The sequence below is a fragment of the Pholcus phalangioides genome, unplaced genomic scaffold (genome assembly GCF_987345545.1).
Source record: "Pholcus phalangioides strain wild (caught in Gottingen) unplaced genomic scaffold, Ppha-v1.0 ptg000011l_1, whole genome shotgun sequence".
Classification (NCBI taxonomy): domain Eukaryota; kingdom Metazoa; phylum Arthropoda; class Arachnida; order Araneae; family Pholcidae; genus Pholcus; species Pholcus phalangioides.
This window is the reverse complement of record NW_028301604.1, coordinates 4,823,225-4,841,414: the sequence shown is the minus strand read 5'-3', so window position 1 is coordinate 4,841,414 and position 18,190 is coordinate 4,823,225. Positions and strand designations below refer to the sequence as shown.

The following is an 18,190-nucleotide window of genomic DNA, read 5'->3' as shown; positions in this document are numbered from 1 at the left end:
CGTGGGCGTCGTATTATAGGCCCCCGAGATGTGTAAGAAATGCGACCTCTGAAGTGAGTCTAACATGTGTCACGGTCAGGTACAGAGTCCTCCTCAGGTGTTGAGGAATGCCTCATTACAGGCCGGCAATTCTTTGCATCCGTTGGAGAACTTTAAGTGTTTTCTTCTTCTGCGATATAATGTGGTGTTCCCATGATAAGTGCTCATCGATTTGGAGCCTCGGATAAATGAGGAGCTTGGTCCATTTGATAGGGACTCCGATCATTCGAATGGTCGGGGGCCTCTTGTTTGGAAACCAGCTTACCTGTTCCTTCCACTGTGGCTGCTGACACCACGTCGTCGGCGTAAGCCTGCAGTTTGATCCCCGTTGGCCATTCCGCTTTGAGCAAATCGTCAAGGACCACGTTCCAAAAGAAGAGACCAGTAGGGCTCCCTTCGTGACTCTGAGCTCTGCCGTCCCTTTATCTGTTTCTATTGTGACCAGTCTTTCTGTGAGGATGTCCGCCGTCGTTGTTTTTAAGTCGTCCAGCAAGGACAGACCCTTCAGCCCTCCCCAGACGTCCTCATGTCGTAAGTTATCGACTGGACGTCCACCGAGACCATCACCACATCCATATTCTGTCCCCTCTGTTTCCTTCCAGATTTTTTCCAGTAGGTTCTCTATTGCCGCCTCTGTCGAACGCCCTTGCCTGAAGCCATATTGACCTTCGTGCCACCATCCTCTGGAGCAGTAGTCGTTCGAAAACCTTTAAAATCGAAGAGAGAAGCGATACTGTTCGGTGGGATCTCAGAACCGCGGGTCCCTTCCCTTCTGGAGGAAGAGTAGTAGTAGTTGCCTTGAAGACTCCAGGAAAGAACCCCTGGTCCAGACATCTCTGGAACCATGTTACAAGTACTTTGGGGAACGCGTTGTTGATCTTTCTCACCATCCTGTTATCAACTCTATCCGGTCCTGGAGCCTTGCGATCGTTGAGTCTCTTCACAATCCTGGTGATCTCCGTCCTCGAAATTCTTTTGTCTCTAAATGTCTTTGAAGCTCTTATTGACGACAGTAGTGTCGCTTCCTTTTCTGCCTCTTCTCGTGGAATTCCTGGATAGATGGTATTTATCTGTCGCGTGTGGCCCCTTCCAGAATGCTTTCCCCTTCTCTGTCTATAATGATAACCTGGGGCGGGATTGGCCTGCGCTTCATTGTTGTTTTGTAGGGAAGTGCCTCGGTGGTGTTTTGGCATTTTTCCTTCCATTTCCCCAACTTGGTTTCCCTAATTTTCTTGCTGTAGAGTGCCCAGTTTCGAGAAAAGATTTTCCTTGCAGTTTGTTTGTCCTCCTCCGTGGCCTTTAACCATTTCCGTTTGAGGGCGCGAACCAGCTTGCTGTCTCTCACTAGTTCCGGCGTCCACCAGCTTGATGAGGCTGGTTTTGTCTTGTCGCTGAGAGCCGGTATCAGGGTTCTGCTGCTAGCTGAGGCGAAGGCCTCCATGATGTTCTCCGATTTGTTCATATATGAACAAACAACATCTAAATAGAGATGTGTATATACATCTAAATAGAGATGTGTATACACATCTCTCTCTAGTTTTGTCTCCAGCTCCGGCACATTGGTCTTCAATTGGCGAGCGAATCTCTGAAGTGTCCGCTCCGATGCGCCGAACTTGGGCTGTCTGCCCTCAGACAACGTCTCCTTCAGCTTGATGTGAAAAAATGTACTTGTGTCCGGAATGCGAGTCCTCCTGGTCTACGTACCGTTTGGTTGGCCAGATGTAAGTTGTTGCAGGTGGTCAGATCTGGCCACCCTCTCGCTTCATGTCGTTCGACGGTTGGCATCTCGTTGTCTCCATTGAGCAAGATGAGGTCGTTGGCCATTAGGAAGTTCAACACCCTGTTCCCTCTTTCATTGTTATCCGGATAACCCAAAAGTTCGTTCCGTCCATTCCAGTCCGCACCGACGATCATTCTCGTCTTTGAGTTCTGCCCTATGATGTCGTTGGCCTCTTAGAGCGCTTCCCTGATTTCTCTGGGGGGCGTTGAGTACGAGTTGGAAAGGATGAGGGCCCGACGCTGAGGTAGAGTTGGATTGTCACCGAGTTCTTTCTGATGGCAAGAGTTGCGGCATTGATATTGTCCTATGGCTTTCTTTCTTTTCTTTCAAACCGAGCACAACTCAGGTCTATCACCATCTATGAGCGATTGACTACTTAGTGAGTTGTGCCGGAAGTGTAACTGTGGGTGTACCTAACAGTGTGAGTTCATATGTAGTGTTGTGGTGTTTGATTTTTCAGTGCTGCCATCTATATTTCAGAAGGGAAGTGAGTGATGTGTTATGATTGAATTACATTCGTTTTGTTTGTAGGTCTGTTGCTTTCTGTGGCGAGACTTTTTAAAGGGGAGATTGGGTCACCTTCGCGCCTTGAAGTTGGGAACCACTGAAAACCAACTTCGGCCGACCACCACTATGGCGACGGTGGGGTTCGAACCCGGTCCTCGCGATGCGAGTCCGTCACTATGACCAGTCGACTACCATAGCGGCTGGTATAAAGATAGCTTCCTTACCGTTCTTGGACAGCCACGTTGCCCATTTAATGGGAATACCTTGGGTTTCGAAACCCGTCTCCGTCCTCCTTACCCATGGCTCCTGGATCAAGAAAACATCGACTTCCCATTTGTCAGCCACTAACTCTAGGTTGTTGGAGGTGCTTCTGCCTTTGTCTACGTTGATTTTAACGATATACAGATCACGTTTTCCTCCGTCCAATGTGACACCCTCTGTTGAGTGCCCCGAGTCCATTGTGGTGTGTAAAAATTTATAAGTTGGCGCCTATTGTCTGTTTCCTCCTTATTCAGATTTGTGCTCTGATTCGCCGAACCGTCCTGATGGCTGCTGTGTATCGCCCATTATCCATGTCGGATTCCCGGCTCGATCTTGGCGCAGAACCGGTATCGGCTCGTCCGCCTTCTTTCTGGCTCCGGTCATAAGCTTTGTTCTTTTGTCTCGGAGAAATTCCTCACTGAAGCCGGGAATATTCTGGAAAATTAATACAACTTTGAGCAGGGGCGTAGCCAGAAATTTCGTTCGGGGAGGGACCACTTTCATTTCGGGGGGGGGGGGACCAAAGTGACAGAACAATGAATTTGGCCATCTTTTTCCCTTTTTTCGGTCATTTTCTCACATTTCGGGGGGGGGGGGGGGACCAGACCCCCAAGTCCCCCCCCCCTGGCTACGCCCTTGACTTTGAGCCAAGAGTTACCTTTGAACTCTAAAAACTTTATTTGTCCCAGAAATGTTTCTCCTCAGTATTTTTGGAACTCTAATAATTTGCAATTTCCCGATTTTGACACACCTTCCGAGGCTGTTAACTATTCCGTCTGTAATCCCACCATCAGCCCTGGGGGCTGATATATTTTCAGTCAATAATTCATTGAGTCATTAAGAATAATTCATTTAGTTAATAATTCACAATTCATTTAGTTAATAATTCACAATTCATTTAGTTAATAATTCACAATTCATTTAGTTAATAATTCACAATTCATTTAGTTAATAATTCACAATTCATTTAGTTAATAATTCACAATTCATTTAGTTAATAATTCACAATTCATTTAGTTAATAATTCACAATTCATTTAGTTAATAATTCACAATTCATTTAGTTAATAATTCACAATTCATTTAGTTAATAATTCACAATTCATTTAGTTAATAATTCATTCTAGTTCAGTTTATAATTCATTCTAGTTCAGTTTATAATTCTTTAATAATCATTTATAATTAGTATTTAATTAAATGAAGAGTTTAAATCCCGTTAAATCAAAATGTTTGTGGTCTCTATTGCCATAGCAATCAATCAACTGGATGCGGCTTTACAGATAGGCGGATGGCTGCGCAGGTGACAGCAGAAATTATTCTGTCATATGCATGTGGTAACTGATAAAGACCAAAAAATCCGCGCGATGGCATTCGCCGTTGTAGGCACCAACGTTACATATGGCCGCGACGGAAAATGTCGTGGTAACCAGTTGACTGATTCATCATGGAGCTCTGAATGTAGTTTTTTTAACCTCCTTGCTGGTTAACAGATGAAATTGATGAGACTAAACATGTGTCCGGCTGTGCCCTGGTGTAGAATATAACCCATTATCTCTTATGGTTGGGATTGTCTTTCTCTGGGGGAAAATGTTTTCAGCGTCAGTATGATGATTTCAATTTGTTTAGGCACTTGAGGTTGTTGAGAAATGTTGTAAAAATTGCCATTAGAAATCTTCGGGGTTCCAGGAATGAATTAATACGTTTTACATTGATTCCTATGGGAAAAAGTATTTCGGTTTGCGAGCAATTTCGTTTCGAACGAACTTGAGGAACGAATACGATACGGTTCTTAAAGCGAGGGTTGACTGTACAGTTAAGCATCGATTATCCTAATATCGATCAACAGAAACATTGGTTAACCGAAAGCGTTTCAGTCGGCAAATTCACTCCCTTGAGACGGCTATGAAGTGGTTAGAATTACAAGAATGTGATGCTGACCAATTGCTGTTTTTAAAACATTTGCGAGATTGCGGCAAAAAACGAGTCTCAGCTCTGAAGCAAAAGAAAAATTTGGACTTCTTTTTCTAAACTGTAGACAGGGCCGGTCTTAGACCAAGTGGCGCCCGGTGCAAAAGCAGTAGTCAGCGCCCCCCCCCCTCCAGGCGCAAATCGTGTCGGAGGAGGAAATTTTTGCTAGTCATTACCTGTCCTATAAAATACGGGACAGATTTATTCTACCATATTATCAGACTCTTGGTGTGGTGATCGTCCCCATCACCCCCACACCTCTTGGTTGAATATTAAGGGACGAAAAGTCCGAAAAACTTCTTCTAGAATGGGATTACTGCTATTTAAATTGTAAACAAGCAAAAACCCAACTTGTTTGATTTATTTAAGAAATTTAAAAACATTAAAAAAGAAAAACGTCACACATTTATGCAGGGTACTCATCAAAAAGATCTATCTTCTTCATAGTTATTTAATTGAGCAAGTTGGACGGTGCAACGAGCTGAATTGGAGGGGGCACTCCTCCTTTTGTAACTCCTCCTTTTTTGAGCATAACCATTGCAAGGAGACTCCAAGAAAAGACTGTCCCCGAGAAAGCACGCTACGCTCCTAGAGGGGGCAGAAATCATTTCCCCTAACTTTTTTTCGCGCTGTCTACCTCAGAATTGGTGCCCCTCCTACAACGGACACAAATAATTTTTCCAAATTTTTCTTTGCCCTTTCACTTCGGATTTGACTCCCTTCTACAGCACATCCAGTGCCACCGAGCTGCCCCTGATTGAAGTAATAGGAAAGTCTGACGAGTCGGGAGACTAGCCAGTGATCGGGCTTTTCGAAAAATAACTGTACTATTATATACACTCAAACCTTTTGTTTGTTTTTTTTTTGAAAAAAATTCTCATCTCGGTCATTTTTCATATATATTTTATAGATATTTTTTTTTTATAAATACCTATCTTAAAGATATTTTTCTAGTAATGTATATTTAACGCGTTTCGGCGCTCCTTCTCATTTGGCGCCCGGTGCAGTTGCACCGGTCGCACTTCCCTAAGACCGCCCCTGACTGTAGACCAAATTCAGAGGCCATTTTGAACTTGCCAAACTAGACTAGCCAGTTCTCTGTGTTATTTGTAAGACGTGTGATACAAAATGTACACAGTTTTGTGTTTAATATCACTGTTTCATTGTTTCATATTTCTCCTATGAGAGTGGTACAATTTTTTTTCCGGGAATGATTGGTTATCCGAAAAATCCGTTATCCTTACAACCCTAGTCTCCAAATGTTTCGGATAATCGATGCTCTACTGTAGTTATAAAATTATGCAAATTATCTGTAACCACGATTATAGTAAAGATGTGGAATGTGAATAAACTTTGTCGAAAAACGGAATATTTTTATAAAAAAAAGACAATAAAGTAAAAAATTCAAAAATACTAAAAAAGCATTGTAAAATACTGTTTATGTGTTCTGTGTATTTGTTAAAAATGAATAAAGTAAGAATGAATTAACCCTTAACTGGCATGCACGCATTCTTCATCTTGCTACCACTTGCGAAAGAATTGCATCTGGACCATCTCATTTCAAGTACCTTTCAAACTAGTTGTTTACATATGTTTGACAAATTTATGATGGTATTCTACTTCTTTCTTCCACTCTGTATCATTGATAAAAGTTTCCGTGGGGTCAAAATGACCTCACCTCACCACTTGCGTAAGTCTTTTTTTTGTCTGACAGCCGTAGTGTTTAGATCGAAATGGTGTATCGGAAGAGCGCCAGTTTTCTCGATAGAAGTTTCAAATTAATCGTGAAACATCGGATATCCGAGGTGAGGATGAGGAGTGTGTTGTTAGTGTACGTAAGATTTGTGTGTGTGTCGTAGTGTTGTTTACAAGTACTATGTTACCGACTTAGAATAACACTAATTTTGGTGCTTGTGATAATATAGTAAATATTATTTTAATTTGTAAATTTTATTTTCTGAGTATATTTCAATCATATCTGTTCATTTTTTAATCATGAAAGTTGCGTTCAAAAAGTTTAATAGGTAATTAAAACAAATTTCAAAAGTCGTATCTCTCCATTTTTTCGAATGTGCGTTTTTATGAAAGAACAATTTTCGGAAATAATTAAAAAAAGTTGACAAGTTATTTAGTGAATTGATTGACAGATGAATGAAGTCATGTGAAAACCCATTGCTTTTACGAAAACTCTTTTTGTTGATTTTTAAAATGAATTAATACTTGGTGGGGTGAAAAATGACCCACACAACGCCAGTTACGCGCACAGAATTTTCACACCAGTCAAAAGTCAAACATTATATGACCATACGTCTCGTATTTCCCGAGACAGTCTCGGTTTTCCCATTTTTCTAGCTGTCCCGACTTTTTTGCAAAAATGTCTCGGTTTTTCGCATATTTTTTACAAAAACAACTAAACATTTTATTCTTCAAATTAACGATTAAAATTATCTTCCAAAGTCAGAAATTACGTCACGGTAATCATGACTACAAATAAGAATATTCATCTGATATTTACTGCAATTCGAAGTGGCGCTTCATTTCAGGGGCGGAGATACGGGGGGACATCCCCCCCCCCAGCATTAAAGGTGAAGTCGACTGATCTAATGCATATACATGGAGGAAAGAATAACAGGAGGTGACATCAGGCAGGAAAATTGAAGCCGTTGTGGCAACCCTATGGACTGACAAGTAAGCCCAAACAAACCGCTCTTTTCCCTATACCTAACATGTGTTTTGCCGGATCGAATTCTCTTAAAATATTAATATCTAAATAAATTCAAGCACCATGACTGTTTAATGCCTCTTCAGGTAATCTACATGATCCAATAATGGGGAAAGATAAAATTTTATCCTTGTATAAGGGGTTTTTATATTTTTAATTTATTTTTGAAAGGGGAAGATCACTTTTCACTCTCAACTCGTCATAGGTTTTTAGTTCAGTGCCTTCAATTTATTTTAAAAATTTGATGCATCACATTAATGTCTATGGAAATATGATTAATTAAAATAATATGAAGCTCCAATAAAATGCAATTTTCATAATTTTTTCTTTTAACTGTTTATCTTGCCTTTTTGTTTCGTTCATCATTATCATAGATCCGGGACATTTCGAAAGTGTTTGAGGCCCGTGGGCGCTCGTCTTAAGCTTTACATGAGGAATTTTGATTTCTGAATCAATTCTGAGATGCTCGAGCACTTTCTGACAGGGTCGTAGCTAGGATTTTTGCCACCCGGGACAAACAGCATTTTGCCACCCCCGTGCCTCAAAGTAGTGGAAGTGCTCGAGCGTCCTCCACCCACTGTGTATTTATGGTTTTGCTGCCTGTAGACTGTACAAATTTCGCCATCTTTCTTCCGTTCCACTCTCATATTCTTGAATACGTATGATTGAAATATATGCCGCCCATCCGAACCTTCCGCTATGTACAGTAGATGTAGTATTGAGAAAAAAAATATTAAAAATAAAAAAAACTTTTTTTACGAGCCGCGGTAAGTCATCTTTCTGGCCTATAGTATTTAGAAAAATAATCACTTGGGCTGTTTCCTCCCCCCTCTTCATTTTGTACCTATTACTTTGCTTTTAAAGTGGCATGTGTACGAAAACTTGAAAAAAAAAAACAAAAAACAGTTTCGAATTGAATTTGAAATCTAAAATTGTTGTTGTTGTTCTACCTAGACTGGAAGTATTTCTACAATATTTTAATATAAACAGCTGAAAGGCATTATATATGCTAATGTTTTGCATATATAATGTTTTTCGCAAAAAAAAAGTCAGATTTTTTCAAACACCACTTGTTCAAGTGTCTTTAAACATTGTGTCTCTCTCAGCACTGAGGAATTACATGCTTTGGCATAATTTTTTTAAAATTAAAATGCCGAGAAGGAATTTTAGGGTACAAGATATGGGTAAATTTTGGTTATTTTTGCAAAAGGTTCCATGTTGTTGAAGTTAATATTCGAACAACTAAAATTGTAAAAGCTCTCGTTCAGTTGTATAAATATATCCACAGAATTTGAGGAAAAAAAATCGAGTTCCTAAAGTGAATAGTAAATTTTTAAATGATTTTTAAAAACGGGGTTGTTTCTCATAGGAAAGCATGGGAAGCCACGGTTTGTTTGGGCTTACTTGGTCCCTTTAATAGATCGATCACTGGCTTCATCTGGCAACCCAGATTCCCCGTGCTTTCTCAACGGAGGCGCTGGTCGCGTCACCTCCTGTTATTCATTCCTCCATGATGCATATATGTATAGATGAATTGACATCATCATCATCGTGCCACCCCCAGCAATAAGCAATAATGACCGTGCCCCCCCCCCCCCAGACTTCCAAGTCTATCTCCGCCTATGCTTCATTTCCCGCGATTGGTGACTTTAGCGCGAGTTGACAACTTTCCTTACTTTTAGCGTTATTTTTGGCGACAATTAGCATTGTCCTGTATTTTGCTATATGTCGGAACCCGTATTTCCCTCGAGCAAATATGGTCAGTTTAATTAACGATGATAAGTGAGGCCTTGATTCCTATTCAACAACCATGAGGAAGACTACAACTACATATTCTAGAAACCTTGTACAACAACTACTATGTTATTTGTTGTCATTGATACCACAACTGCATCCAGAGGCAACGGAAGGAATCTACGCGACTGCTAATTATTACGATCGTTGTTGTGTAAGTCATGGAATTCATGTAATGATTGATCACAAAGAAAATATAATAGAATATTTAAAAATAATACACGGATTAATAATGGGGTATTGTATTTATTTATCAAGATCTAGATAGTTTCAACTTATTCATAGCAATAATTCTTTTTAAGTTTATAATACTATTCAGGGCTTATCAAACGCATGAATGAATAATAAGTTATACGTTTCGTTGTTATTGAGGAACAGCTATATAGTATAATTACTTTTTGGACAATGTGTTAGCGATTTTTTTCTTTGGCTAGAAAAAATGTCCAAAAGCGTGAAGAAGTTGCCAAGAGTGAACAGTCATGCTTTCAGACGTTCTTTTTCCCAAAGAAAAAATTTCGAACATATCGCCAAAAAGGGATAATATGACTGATTTAAAAAAACGTAATAAAAATTGAACAACGACAAGCATAACAAACAAAACAACATTCTTAAACCAAAGTGGTTGAAGAATATCTTCAATAGACCAGATATAGGATCAGGATTGAAAATGAAGCAACATAAAAATTCCAAAATAAAAACAAGACTCTTTTAAATAATACAACAGTCCTCTGAGTATTAAAAGCCTAACATTCAGGCTGAATGCTCGATTCAGTCTGATGCTACATAGGGGGTGTGGGCCCTGCTTTAGGAACTATCTTCAATCTATAGATCCTTGTCTAGTTAGAGTCATTTCACTTGTGTGTGCAAGAGAGCTATCGCCACGAGAAAACTAAAATTTTCATTAAAAAATTATATGAACGAAAAGTGTCAATTGATTATCAGTTTTTATATTGTACTGTACCCCTTGCTGTGCCTTATTATAATGTACACATTAACCCCTTTACAATCACTGGCAAAATATTTAATCCAAACGTCAGTGTAATAAATTCAAACTAGTTCTCTGCTTTTTCTTTTCTCTCTACTCACCATCGTGAAGCTTTATTGTAACCCTATGAACTGAAGTTTTTTTTATTCTTTCCCATTCTTTCTATACTCGTGTTAGTGATTTCCACCCACATATAATGCATCTTTCTATTATATACATGTAAGAGCAAAAGAGAACACAAAAAGTGAGGGTGAAAAGAGAAATCTACTATATATTGACTTATCTATTATTCTGTTTTACTTTTTTATTTATTTATTTTCTTCCTTTTCTATTTTTTCTTTTCCCCTCTTTCATTTGATAATGGGTGGTTAGGTTAAAGCAAGTAAACCAAATTTATTGCAGATTCGTAAAATAGAGATTATCCAAATTTGTTGCCAAAAGCATGTACATGAAGTGGTTAAGATATTTCACAACTCTTATCAAAACCGCTGTTGAAAATTCAGCTATTATTGTAACCTAGATAACATTTTTGGTTTTACAGTCGAATCCTGTTATAACGAACTCCAAGAGTCCGGAGAATTTACTCTGTTAAAAGAAAATTTTGTTATAAAGGAATTCCAGGTCTTTGCATTGTTCCTAAGAAAACTTATCTGGGTGATTAGAAAAGTGTTCGTTAAAACGAGATTTTCGCTATAACGATATTCATTAAAACAGGATTCGACTGTATTATGTTTTTATATACCACACTTTTTTTCCCAACATGGGCAATATAATGAGAGGTTATTATATTTTCATCTGCAGGCTGTCTCATATTGCTATAATTATTGGATTCATTTTACAGAGATAGTAATTAGAACATTCTTAATGTTCACAAAAGTTCACTTCTTTATTTTTTTTTCAGGATTACAGTCTGAATATCAGTTTTACAGCCAAACTGATGAATCAGTACATGTATCTAAGCATGAATTCATTGATATATAAATGGTTGATATCTTGAGAGACGTGAATGGTGATTATGGCTTGAGAATCTGAATTTTGCTTATTCAAAATTAAGGATGATCATGTGCCAACATGATAATATTCTGGTATGTAGAATATGTTATGGTAATGTTACATGAGTCAACATTACAACAGGGCTTGACGAATCCAAGAAAAATTTAAGAGCCAGTCAAATTTCTTGGAGTCAAGCATATTTTTTTCCAAAAAAATAGTTCTAAATAATCTTTTTTCGACTTGGTGATCCCTTTTCATGTTGGTAGATGTGCTGAAATAATTCCTGAAAACTTTGTTTTCCTCGAACCCCAATTTAGTGATCAACACTAGAATTAGTGAAAAATTCTAGTGTTCAATACAAAATTTCAAGTTGCCAAAGCAACCGGGTGGCTGGGATTTGTGATCCCTGCATTAAAACAATACATTAACAAAGTATTTCCAGATGAAATTTTCTAAGTAATTCAACACGATAACTTCACCTTGTTCAAAGTCATTCAGCTTACATTTTCCTCTATTTTTTACATACACCAAAAATGATTATATGTGTGCTAAAAACATATTATTTCGTACCAGTTTTGTTATGGGCAAGATTCCTTGTTTTTCCATGCACAGTGAAACCTGTATAAAACGGAACGTCAAGAGACTGAAATTATTTTCTGCTTCAGACAGGTTTCCGTTTTATAAAGGTGCATACGAAAATATATGCAGTGATTTATTTCTATCATTTTGCAAAACTTAAATTTTGAGAATATCATCCTAATTACTATAAACCAACAAGTATTAACCCTTTGACTGCAAATTAAAAAAAAAAAGACGTTAGCTTTCTCTGTAAAAATGAACAAAATAGGGCAAATGTAGCATTTGAATTTTTTTTTGGGACATATATGTCTTGTTAGTAGTCAAAGGGTTAAATAGAGACATGCGCACGCATAATTGTTATTTTGAATTTTTTCATGTTTGTTGTTTCTAATTATGGAACATTTGAAATTTCATACTGAATTCACCAATTATAAAATTATTAAAATTTCATATAAAACATTTTCTTGGTTAGCAGTAGAATGAACACTTACTTTTGTCAAAAGTGAAATTTTTTTAAAATAAAAAATAAAAATACCTTTTCAAAAAAAGTCACCAAATCAACAAGGAATAACGTTTGTAAAAGAAAGATTCTACATCTCTTTGTAACACTTAAATTGGATGGCTTTTATATAAAAGGAACCAAGAACCATTTTTAAAATTTTTGAGATATACCAACACATCTGAACTATTGAAAGAGGTGGGATTTTTTATCTAAATAGAACCAAGTGACAACCGGCTGTGATGCTATCTGTGTGCACTTGAACCAACTACCAAACTGAAGAGAAGAGGTAATTAAATCAAAGATAACTTCTACCTTTTTCTCAGTTTTGATTTAATGGCGCTTGGTTCCTTTTATATAAAAGCCATTCAATTTTGCTTTTCTTTACCTTCTATGACTTGCAGTTTTGTGTTCAAATCCAAGACATGTTTCTTATGGGTGGTAGCCATCTCTACACTGAATGAAACGCTAAAACACAGTATCTCTAAAATTGGGAATAATAATTCCATCTCCCTCCCTACTCTCCTAAACTAGCTTAAATGGAAATTATCGCCATTTTTCTAAAAAACGAGGTTTTCTAACAAAAGGCATCATTTTCCTCATAAATGAAATGCTAAACAGGTTTTTACTAAATTTTAGATAGTAAAAATCTACTTCCATCCAAATGCAATTTTTTACCTCCAGAACCAGTTCAGATACAATAGTACACATTCATCGTTTTCCCAAGAAGTAAGTTTCCTAACGAATGGAGGATCAGAGTAAGACTTAATTTTTTCCCATTCAAAGGACAAAAACTTGCACTTGGCCAAAAATCCTTTCCATTTCAGCAGGTTTATTATCTGAAAATAGATTATTGGATCATCTCTGTCTTAAAGAGGTTTCCCGTGATTGAAAAAATATTTATTATCTACAAGACTATTTCTCTGTTTCGTTCAAGACAGGTTTCACGTTATCTGGAAACTTTTGATCATATTTTGTATATTGTAACATCAATTCATTAAATTCCTTTACATGATTTCAAAAAGCATGAATTTCTCAGATTTTTTTTTTCATTTTATTTACAGCAAGGATTTTTTCAGTCGTATTGTCAGCTTCAGCAGATTTTGTCAGCTATTGATTTTAGGCAAACTTCATCAAAAATATGACAGCTTTAGTGACAACAATCAGTGTTTTACCATGCAGGAATGATACCAGCGTCCATGCTTCAGGAGCTACAACTTTGAATTTATCTGAAAATTCTGAAGTAGGTAGTGAATTTTATGCTACAGAAAAGAAAAACTATTTTAAAACATGGGACTATTGTCCAGAAAACCCGCAGAAAATAAAAGATAGTGTAAAAGAGCTTGAACAACTTTTCTTGAATTACCAATGTGTGCACCTGAACTGGAAGGTTAAAAAACCATTATTTCTTTTCTTTAGCTCAGGCTCAATGGTCAATGTCAGTCTTGATGAATATCAAACAAAAATTAAAAAAGTAGTTATAGATAACTCTCTATGTGGAAAATTGCCTTCAGAACATCTAACTGATGTAATAGTTCATGAAAATAATCTATTTGTAACCTATTCTGAGCCTAAGCTGTCCTCCATCAATTTTGCCAAACAGTCTTCTTTATTTACACACAAGCTCCTTAGAAGCAGAAAACCCAGAATCTTTGGAAGTGAGCCACAAATCATTACAGTAGATCTTTTGTTACCTACTGGACGAAGATTAGAGAAAAAACTTTCTTTAAACTGCATCAGAGATCGTATGCTTGTTTGGTGGCATTTTTCAAGCAATGATATATGGCCATGGATGCCAGTTAATCAGAGTGTTGACCGAATAAGTTTTCTAGTTTATGTTTTGAATGGTGATTTGGTTGAATTACTCTGCACTGCTAAAACTCAAGGAGAATTAAGGTATGCTAGTTTTAGCAAGTGGCATTCAAATTGCATAAATACATTAGAAGAAACCATTAAAGAAGGTAAATGTGATCTAAGCATCTGTGTATATGAGGTTACAAGCAGTGCATGTCAATGCATTTCTCTTGTGAAACTTCCTCTTCATGGTCACCTGACAGCTTTTGCTTGGAATCACTCTGAAGATAAACTTCTATTATCAGATGAAGAGATGTCATTGACTATTTATGATTTGAACAGTAATACTACAATGGTAACTTCTACTAATTTTGTTGTTCATGATATCAGTTGGCACCCAGGAGATATTATAGCTGCTGTGACAAGTTCAAATGGTATGCTGCAGTGCTATGATGTAGCATTAAATTCTGTGAAATTCAAGTCATTGAATAGCAGTGCTGAATCATTAAATATGTTATGCTTACATGCTACAAAAGCACAGACATTACAGGCTGCTAAAATCAAATGGCAGGATGCAAACACCAAACCAGCTTCTATTGGTAATACTCATAGTGAGGAATCAGACACAATTTTAATGTATTTTGCATCAGGACTATTGGCTTTCTTCAAGTTCACTTTTGGATGTGTTACTAAATCTATAATTTCCCCTTTAGAGCTTGTTAGTCAATACTTAAAAAATGGTCATATTGATGAAGCAGTCTGTCTTTTACAGAATTTAAGTTGGAGCCAGCACCCAGAAATGTGTTTGCAGTGTCTCAGTAGGATTGCAAACTGTTTGTTAAGAAAACCCCTTTGTCTTAAAACTGAAACTGCTTTAGAACATGCATTGGGAACATTTTACAATTCTGTCAATATTTTGCCAGAAGCTATTTTGTATGATTATCATCAGCAAGTTGATTGTATAGCAAGACGTTTTTTTCATCATCTCTTGCGCTTTCATAAGTTTGAAAAAGCATACTTATTAGCTGTAGAACTGCAATCGAGGGATCTGTTTTTAGATATACATCATGTAGCGAAACAAATGCAGGAAACACCACTTGCAGTAATTGCTTACAAGCATGCAGAAAAATTAGAAGCTTCAAGTAGCAGTGTTTGTGATGAGTCTGTTTCAGATTCTTCTGAGGCTGACATGGACATATTGGAAAAAACAAACTCATTTTTAAAATTTGGGCTGAAAAATAATAGTACGCAAATGTATGTTAGCAAACAGACTGAAGAGTCTGTAGATTTAAAGGGACAACTCATTGATGAAAAAAGGCAGACATACATCAAAGATTCTAACCAAAGATGCAAAATTTTCTGTAATAAAAGCAATAGATATACCTCAAAAAATGTTGAAAATGTTTCTGGTTGTGAGTTAGCTATGGATTCTTTTATAGATACAAATGAGAAAGCAGTTGTGGAAAGCATATCGACAAATTTGTCACTGGAGAATGCATCATTTTCTACACCTAACAAACTTGATTTTAATGATATTGTTGATGAAGATGAAGAAGAAGAAGATGTGGAAGGTGTACGTGTCAAATTTTCACACTTTGGTATTGTATGATTACACTATATTTAATATTTCAAACAAGTATTTTTTTAGAAAATGAATTAAATTTTGGGTTAGATAAGAAAATTGAACGACCAACGCTATTTGAACCCAAAATTGCAAAAGCACGTCTATGTGCGTTTCGGGACTATAGGAAGTTCCTTCATCAGTAGCAGAAACAAAGAAAAAATATCAAAAAATACTCCTTATAGTGGGAGTTACTCGCTGTTGTAGACAAAAGAGTCGAATTCAAAATGAACCGGTAACAAGAGCAGAGGAGGGGGACAGAAAATAGAAAAATGGCAGAGCCAATCGCAAACGAGAACGTGATAGTGATAGAAGAGTTGATCCACTTTGCCCAAGAATATTGAGAAGACACCAACGAATTAGGCAAATACACAAAAAATAATAAAAGTCCTAATGCATTTCAACACCAATGGGTGCCGTCTTCCGAGGAAAAATTTAACCACTAGTTTCGCTGACCGAGTTTCCCATTTAGGTTGAATACCAAATCTTCACGCTCGGTTGCTCAGCGGAAGAAGTACGTCTGTTCACTTCAAACGTCGTGATCAGAATGAAGCTGTGAGCCTGCGTGAGATACTAATGCAGCGTCCTGATTGGACATTTGCCGAATAGTGTGCTGATGGAGAAGAATTTTGTAGAAATTTTGCCGTTTGTGTAGAATTTTGTAGAAGAATATTGTAGAAACTGTTACACCAGATTTTTGAGAAGGGTGGTGTGCTAGTTAGGTTGTTGACCAACTGATTTGTGTTTTTGCTGATGTGGGACGATTCAAAGAAGTCCAAGTCAGACCATGAGGGGCATTTTTGAATGATTTTGGCAGAAGAGAAGTCAAATTTATGGTCAAAGTACCAGCAGTGTTGGGCTATGGATGAGCAGTTAAAGTCTTGGTTGGTTATGTATCTTCTATGCTCATTTAAACGGTATTTTAAGGCACGTTTAGTTTGGCCTATATATGATAATCCGCATTGGCATGAAATGCTGTAGATGCCCCAGTTGTTGAGTAGGTCAATGGGATCTTTTAGTTTAGAGAAGCTAAGTTTATTGATGAGGTGAAAACCGCAGAAAAATTGTATTTTTGAAGGATGGTAACAAGAGAAATAACAATTTCTCTGTGCTACGTACACCTTTGGCTACGCAATTAGTTGTCCCCATTGAAAGAGCTTTCAAGTGCAGTTCTCTGGCACCTACACAAAACGTGGTTTTATGACAACTAATCGTTGACACCATTGATTTCAACGCTAAGCCCCCGCCATTCCCAATTGTGTAGAACCAGCATGGTAGTCAAGAAATTGTGTGATAACCTCAAACTAACCTTTCTTTTCTTTCTTTCAAACTGAGCACAACTCAGGTCTATCACCATCTACGATTTACTACCTAGTGAGTTGTGCCGGAAGTGTAACTGTGTGTGTATGTAATGTGTTTGATTTTTCAGTGCTGCTATCTATATTTCAGAAGTGAAGTGAGTGATGTGTTATGAGCGAATTACATTTGTACTGTTTGTAGGTCTGTTGCTCGCTGTGGCAAGACTTTTTAAAGGGGAAATCGGCTCGCATTTGCACCTTAAAGTTGGGAAACCACAGAAAACCAATTTCAGCTGACCACCTCTGTGGCGACGGTGGGGTTCGAGGCACCCCTGAACTAACCATAACCAGGGCTGACAAAGGAGGGCAAATAGTCATCATGAATAGATTGAATTACATTGAGAAATCCTCAACTCTGATAAATAATGGTCCATATCAAAGCATACAAAAAAGACCCCAGTTCGCATGAACTTAACACGGTAAACTCAGCCATTAAATCTTGTCAGATTCTATCTGAAACCATGAAAAAAGCTCTCACTCCATCGGTTGCACTTTGCACCAGGTTTTACACACTGTCCAAAGTCCATAAACTCGACATTCCACACCGACCCATAGTCTCGAATATCAGCACTGTCTCTTACAAGCTTGTGAAACACCTTGTCTCAATATTTTCACCACACTCTTGCAATAGCACACACACTATGAAAAATTCAGTCAAATTCACATAGAAACTCCATACTTTCAATCCCGTCAACACGAAAATGGCTTTTTTTGACGTAAAATCTCTTTTCACAAATGTCCCTGTAGAAGGCGTCCTTCGAGGTCTGGAGACTAGACTAACCAAATTCCATTTTTCCAAATTTAAAATCTCTGAACTGTTAGACCTTACTCAGGTCTGTCTCAACCAAAATACGTTTTCTTTCAACAAACAATTCTATCACATGACTGAAGGCCTTGCCATGAGAAATCCTCTCAGCCCTGTGCTTAGTGACATCTACATGCACTATTTTGAAACTAAACTCTTCTGTGAAATTTGTTTTCCTTTTTACATCAGATATGTTGATGATTGCTTTGTCCTTCTCGACCATAACACTAATATTGACCATATTCTAAATACCCTCAATTCCATTGAACCCTGCATTCAATTCACTATAGAGGAAGAAAACAATAACCAAATTGCATTCCTGGACCTATTGGTCACTCGACATGAACAAACTTTCTTTACCACTGTCTTTTGCAAACCATTTGCTGTTTCTCTACCCCCTCACAACCTCTTTGCGCATCCTCTGGCAAAATAGTATGCCTCGTTCTACACATACGTGAAGTGAGCCATTAACATCTGCTCTTCACC

At 37.6% G+C, this 18,190-nt stretch overlaps 1 protein-coding gene across 2 annotated transcripts; it reads left to right on the top strand.

Annotated features, from left to right (window-relative positions):
* The first annotated feature begins 9,151 nt into the window (after nt 1–9,151).
* frtz (WD repeat-containing and planar cell polarity effector protein fritz) lies at nt 9,152–15,685 on the top strand. 2 transcript variants are annotated; one of them, XM_089238881.1, is made up of 3 exons: nt 9,152–9,224; nt 10,957–11,140; nt 13,191–15,685. In XM_089238881.1, the coding sequence occupies exon 3, from the start codon at nt 13,268–13,270 to the stop codon at nt 15,527–15,529; it is 2,262 nt and encodes a 753-aa protein (XP_089095007.1). In that variant the 5' UTR covers nt 9,152–9,224; nt 10,957–11,140; nt 13,191–13,267; the 3' UTR covers nt 15,530–15,685. The 2 variants fall into 2 exon arrangements, with proteins under 2 accessions (XP_089095007.1, XP_089095008.1); XM_089238882.1 differs by having other exon boundaries at nt 9,223–9,307; nt 13,191–15,671.
* Nucleotides 15,686–18,190: the final 2,505 nt, after the last annotated feature.

Bases quoted from the DNA above. Each gene is read 5' to 3' on its own strand.
- frtz (XM_089238881.1), top strand. From the start codon at position 13,268: ATGACAGCTTTAGTGACAACAATCAGTGTTTTACCATGCAGGAATGAT.